This window comes from Trichogramma pretiosum, unplaced genomic scaffold, assembly GCF_000599845.2.
Source record: "Trichogramma pretiosum strain Unisexual culture from Peru unplaced genomic scaffold, Tpre_2.0 scaffold25, whole genome shotgun sequence".
In the NCBI taxonomy this organism is placed as follows: Eukaryota; Metazoa; Arthropoda; class Insecta; order Hymenoptera; family Trichogrammatidae; genus Trichogramma; species Trichogramma pretiosum.
In genome coordinates this window covers 536,333-542,332 of record NW_019641621.1, presented here as the reverse complement: position 1 = coordinate 542,332, position 6,000 = coordinate 536,333, and the positions used below count along the sequence as shown (strand labels likewise).

Here is a 6,000-nt window from a genome sequence, read left to right as displayed (position 1 = left end):
TCCTCAGAAAAAATATAGATCGAAAATGGACGTTTATACCGGAAGTGGGGGGTAGGAGGGGGGAGGGGGTCTAAAAATTTTTTTTTGGGACCTTTTTACCATGTACTATAACATACCAAAAGCGCGTCAAGATCGGTGACATACGTGCGCACGGTTTTGTAAAAAAGTATTATTTTGACCCATATATATCTATAACTAAGCGAGAGAAATATTTCCGCGTCACTTTGTCGATAATTTTCCATACACGTAATATATCATCGCATAACCGATTGCTAATTTATCATATATATCGCAGCGGTGGGAGGGGGGGGGGGCACGATCGAAAAATTATTTTATATTACGCGTCGTGGTTCATCGTTCGAATTTCTATAAATAAACGATTAAGCGAATCGCCGTATTAATTTTTGCCTCGTCCTTTGTAACATATACGTCAATCGAAACAATTTCATTTCCCATTGGTTTTGAAATTTTAAATAACATACAACGACCATTTCGTATTTCAAGTTGTCATCCGTTCGCTTCCTTTAATTATTTTCCGCGTAATTCCTATTTTTCAATACCATACAAAATATCGACGTATATATTATAAGCCCCCCCTGAAGAAATGCCTGGCATGGAAATAAAATTCGCCGAAGGCGCGGTTCTCGTTTCTCGAGTAGATGGCTCGTGCTCGGTATATACTTTGCATTATGTACAAAAGCGAAGACACTTCTGAAATTGAACAAATAAATTGCTGACTGCGGCGAGCGGGGCTGGAATACAAGTTCGAAGAGCAAAGAATGAGTTATTTGAGTCTTGATAAATTTTTTATTCATTAAAAATGCATTACTCGTTATAACCATGTATATAATGATGTATACGATTTGTATATATATATTTATTATTATGTAACAAATAAGCATTCCTCCGATGCAATCGGGGACATTTATACATATATAATATTTATACGTTTTTTTTTGTTGTCATTTTGATATAATCGGGAACGAACATACACGGAGGATTATCATCTGAAAAAACACGTCGTTTTACGCTTCTTTTTTCTTTCTTTGAAATCATAATCGTAATAACAGCGATAATAATTAATCATCGAAAATCGTTCATGGTACAATTATTATCGAGTAAACGTGATCCCAAATATCCTATATATGTACACGTACACGCACGCGCGCGCACGATGTCAATTACACACATGTCGTCGTCGTCGTCGTCTCTTGCTCGTTGGTCCTGTATATATGTATGCGTGCAAATATCATGTCTCGATCAGATATATATATGTATGCCTCTGCACCTAGACACACACTCGTTTGACGATGATTATCATGCGCGCCGTATACACACGTAATAAGCGGGTTCGTACAGTGTATATGTGTGTGCACTTGCACCAACACACAGACACACACACAGATCAGATGTAATGACGCACCACGACCCCCTGCCTGCGATTGACCGCGCGTCTGCGTCTCCGGTGCCTGCAGAGCAGCTTCTTGAAGGCGTTGCGAAACTCCGGCGAGAAGACCGTGTAGATGGCCGGATTCAGGGTCGAGTTCAGATACCTGCCGAAACAACGGGAGCAACGTTATATTATTTCGTTTAAAAAAATAAATAAATGAATGAATGAAAATGAAGATAAAATTTGTCAGTCGCTGCGCGTACGAAGGGCTTGGTATATATATATGTAGAAATCAGCCCCTCGTAAATTGCGCGCGAGCACACTGCTAAATAAGTTGAGTAAATTACATTCGACGTCATTATACTACTGCGAGAGAGAGAAACAAAAGGCGACGACGATGTTTGCAGGCAAACAATCGGGGACGGCGAAAAGTAAATTCGAAACTCGCGCGCGCGCTCGACAGTCAGTCAGAGCAGTAGGTTAGCAGGTATATAGGTAGTGGTACACGAAACTCGATTAGTTTTTTTTTTTTTTTAAAGACGACGATACAATTGAATCAGGCGCAGTTAAATTAACCCCCTCCGCTGCTCGTGTATACCATATACTACTTTGTTGTATCAATTACGACTTTGAACGTTTTAATTGACGGGCTTTTAATCACTCGATGCTCGAGTGATTTTTTTATTTATTGAAAACGAGAGTCATTAGTATATCAGCCGTCAATGATGAATACATATTCTCTTTCATTCAGAAATTCAGGAGTAAAGTATATTCATGTGACTCTGATTATTTCTCCGGCCGTTGAGGCTTTGAAGCTGAATTTCTATACATTATAGTCATACATACGGGTGTATTATGTGGGTATGGCCGGTTCTTTATACATTACTGCTATATCGCTGCTCGTCCTTTAAAATCATTGCTCAAAAGTGTTACATATTTACGTACAGCCGTCGGTCAAAAATTCTGGCAAAAGTCGATTTATAAGAAGCATCGCAGACTTTCCTCGACGTGAAAGCACAATTAAATCGATCGATTTGCTTATAGATCTTTCATTCAGTAATTGGCAAATCGTTCCTAATGTTTTGAAGCGAAATTTCTTCGTTACGTTATAAATTCAAATAAGCGCCCTATACGTGTACAGTCGGTTCAGTACTCGTTACGACACCAAAGCGTAAACAATACATCTATATATCGCGCACCGTTTGCGGCACACCAGCAAGTTATTTTCGCGAGAATAAATAAAAAAAAAAAAAGTGAAAGTAAAGACTGATGTCCTCGCCCGAGAAGCGCATGAAAATGGCCGTGGACCAGCTCAACGATGATTTTGGCAAAAAGTTGAAGATCATCCGCGAGGAGTTCAGACGCGAGTGTTCCGAAAGGAGATACCAGTATCTTCACAATTCCTATTCCTTGTTCAAAGACATGAAGAATCGATCCGATCTCGTGGTCGCCATTCGGCGCTCGGAGATCGAGACTCTTCTCGATAAATCCGTGGAGTTCTGCGGCGAGGAGGCCGAGCACAAGTATCCGGGCAAAGATATCATCGAGTTCGTGGTCGGCAGCGGCTTCAAGGACGAGCCGGCCCCGGACCAGCTCGACGAGAACGGCGTGCCTAACTCGCGCCGAGCCACCCTCGTACATCGCGCGGCCGCATTCATATTCCCGGTGAGGGAAAAACTCATACCCGACCTGTTCGAGATCTACGACAGGGTAGACGTGAATTACGCCGACGAGACCGGCCTGACCCATTTCCACGTGGCCTGCGAGAACGGCTGCGTGGACGTGGTGAGGAGATTCCTCGAGCAGGGCCAGGTGGATCCGAATCTCGTGGCGACGGAGACGGGCGACTCGCCGCTCCACTTCGCCGTGAGGTACAACAAGCCGGAGGTGATCGAGATGCTGCTTGAGAGGGGCGCCGAGCCGAACGCGGCCAACGCCAAGGGATGGACGCCTCTGCACCAGATGAGCCAGGACTGGTTCGACGAGGACATGGCGAACAAGTTCCGCGAGATCGGCGAGAGGCTCTCGAAGCCCGTGGAGATCGACGCCAGGGACAAGGAGGGCAGGACGCCGCTGCACTTGGCCTTGCGATCCAGAGGCGACTGCGCCAAGACGGCGATCAAGTGGCTGCTGGAGAGAGGCGCCGATCCCAACGCGGCCAGCGAGAAGGGATTGACGCCCCTGCACGTGATTTGCGGCCGGAAGTACGACGACGACGTGACGGAGCTGTTCTTCAACGTCACCAAGGAATTGAACAAGCCGGTGCGGATCGACGCTAAGGACAAGTTGGGCCGCACGCCGCTGCAGTGGGCCGTGGCGACCCTCAAGCCGAGCGTGATCGGCGCCCTGGCGAAACGCGGCGCCGACCTTACCGGCTTCCAGTTTCCCAGCGAGGCCCACTTCGACGAGGCGTTCGGCGCCTTCAAGGATTACCACAAGCACGAGCTGAAGCTGCGTGTGGCGTCGGGCTTCTTGGCCACCCTCAAGAGCCTCGAGGAGAGGGCCGGCTACAAGCTGGCCCGCGGCGACGTGCTCACCATCATGAAGCTGTTCGTCGTGCACGGACTGCTCGACAAGTCGTCGGCCGCACAGTTCAAGCGGCTCTGGCGCGAGGACCAGGACTTCGTGAGCAAAGTGAAGAGCATCGAGATCGAGGCGAGCCTGACGCTGCACGACCTGTTGCGGCTGCGACCCGAGGAGGTGGCCAATCGTGTCGCGAGCATGGACTACCGCGACTTCTGGCGCAAGTGCCGACAGTGGCGGCTGCCCGACGAGCACAGAGAGGCCTGCGAGCAGCAGCTGTGCGAGTCGATTCTGAGATACTTCGTGCACCGCTGGACGCTGGATTCTTTCATCGAGCTCACGTGTTATTGACGCGCCGATTCAGCTGCTGCCGCTGCTGACCTGATCGGGTCGTCGATCGCAGCCGATCAAAGCCAAAGCTCTCGATAGCGATCGACATAATTGCGCTATTTTGTTTTTTGTGTCTTGCGTTATTAATTATTTCGGATTCATATAAATAGATTTAAACAACCGCTGCCACTCATAAAAATATTATCATTCCTATAATTCATTTATAAATATTAATAAAGCTATTTTTCAAACTTAAAACCCTGTGCAAAACAATTTAATTCTGATGTGTTTGAACTTTAATTTTTTCAAGACTTTATTTTTGTAAATTTTTCAAAATTTTTCTACTTTCATAGCTTGATGTTTTTAATCAATTAATTTTGACAAGTTTCAATTCTGATGGCTGTCTATAGACAGCTAACTTAATATTTTAGATTTACTTGTTCAAATTTCTAGTTTTTATTTGTCATTGAATTTTAAAAAAGAATTAATTTCATTTTTCATAGATACTTTTCGGTTAGCTACACGATTCCGTGATCATATGGAAAGAACAGAATAAGTAGCTGAGAAGATGACAGCTGTTATATACAAAAAAAAATTTTTTTTGATTCTTGCGAGTTTTCAAAACACCATCTGTTGATAGAATTTGAAAGTTTATGATCACATATGACACCTAATAAATGTTACGATGATACGAAATACTATGTAAAAGATATAGAAGAATAGATAATGAGGAACAGTTTAACCGTATACGAAGGCAAGGCCTAAACGTCGTACGGTGGACAAAGATATAAAAAAATTTTACAGGGTTTATTTATCAGTGTTTTGGTTGACGGAGTTTTTCTCTCGGTAAGCAATATACGTACGACTTGTAAAAGCAAGAAGCAGATGCTGCATGCAGCACATTGATTAATATTTTAGATTTACTTTATCGAATTTCTAGTTTTTATTTGTCATTGAATTTGAAAAAATGATTAGGCCTGCTGACGCGACGGTCTATGCAGGATACTTTTCTGAAGATTTTGAAGCCTATCAGGAACTTACACCTGAATAACTCTGATCTGAACGTTGTGCACAGTGCTGAAAGATTAAAATTGCAAAAATAAGCTATTTTAAGATGCAAAGGCCTATTTTGCAACCTTTTTTACATTTTTTAGGGCTCGAAGATGTCAAATTTATGTTGAAAATGTAGATTGATATTAAACTGTGGTTTATCTAAGAAAAAAGACGAAGAGGAATGAATCGATGTATGACTCCTCAATTAACTACAAACATCATTATACGAAAGTAGATACTGTAGATAGTAAATCTTGAAAAATTTGCAAAAAAAGCATGAAATTACAAATCACGGAAGGTTTGGAGAACTAAGCTCTAACTAACGAGGAAGAAAAGATTTCTCACGCTTATTTATTGAGGATTTGAATTTTTTATTTCGAGCTTCAGTATAATTTTGTTTTTTAATATAATATTTGTATTTGCGCGTATTTGGATAATTTTGTTCTCGATCAGACGCCGAAGGTAATGAATAAACATAATTGGCGAAACTCGTGGTTTTAATTTATTTATTCGATGGACCTTAAAAAAGTACAACGTTAAGAATCATCACACATTCAAAAATACTAGGAATATTCCCATCATGATCAACTTTCGATTGCAGTTGCCAAGCAAATATTACACAAATCTTCGTTCGTGAATGATTCGTCGATGATGATCTCACAGGACTCGAGTGGCAGTCGGTAATTGATCAGCTCCATGAAACA

At 42.9% G+C, this 6,000-nt stretch overlaps 2 protein-coding genes across 4 annotated transcripts in view; one reads left to right on the top strand and one right to left on the bottom strand.

Moving 5' to 3' along the window:
• Positions 1 to 1,206: 1,206 nt before the first annotated feature.
• LOC106654232 (5-hydroxytryptamine receptor-like) overlaps positions 1,207 to 6,000 on the bottom strand; it is a 55,568-nt gene continuing 50,774 nt past the window's right edge. For all 3 annotated transcript variants that reach the window (XM_014374005.2, XM_014374004.2, XM_023458839.1), the window contains exon 9: positions 1,207 to 1,553. In XM_014374005.2, coding sequence (XP_014229491.1) covers positions 1,406 to 1,553 — 148 coding nt within the window. In that variant the 3' untranslated portion in view covers positions 1,207 to 1,405. The remainder of the gene's footprint in view (positions 1,554 to 6,000) is intronic.
• Positions 2,516 to 4,501, top strand: LOC111693633 (ankyrin-2-like). The gene has a single exon (XM_023458838.1). It carries the CDS (start codon positions 2,660 to 2,662, stop codon positions 4,262 to 4,264), a length of 1,605 nt encoding a protein of 534 aa, XP_023314606.1. The 5' UTR covers positions 2,516 to 2,659; the 3' UTR covers positions 4,265 to 4,501.

Coding starts and splice junctions, on each gene's coding strand:
- LOC111693633 (XM_023458838.1), top strand. CDS start 2,660: ATGTCCTCGCCCGAGAAGCGCATGAAAATGGCCGTGGACCAGCTCAAC.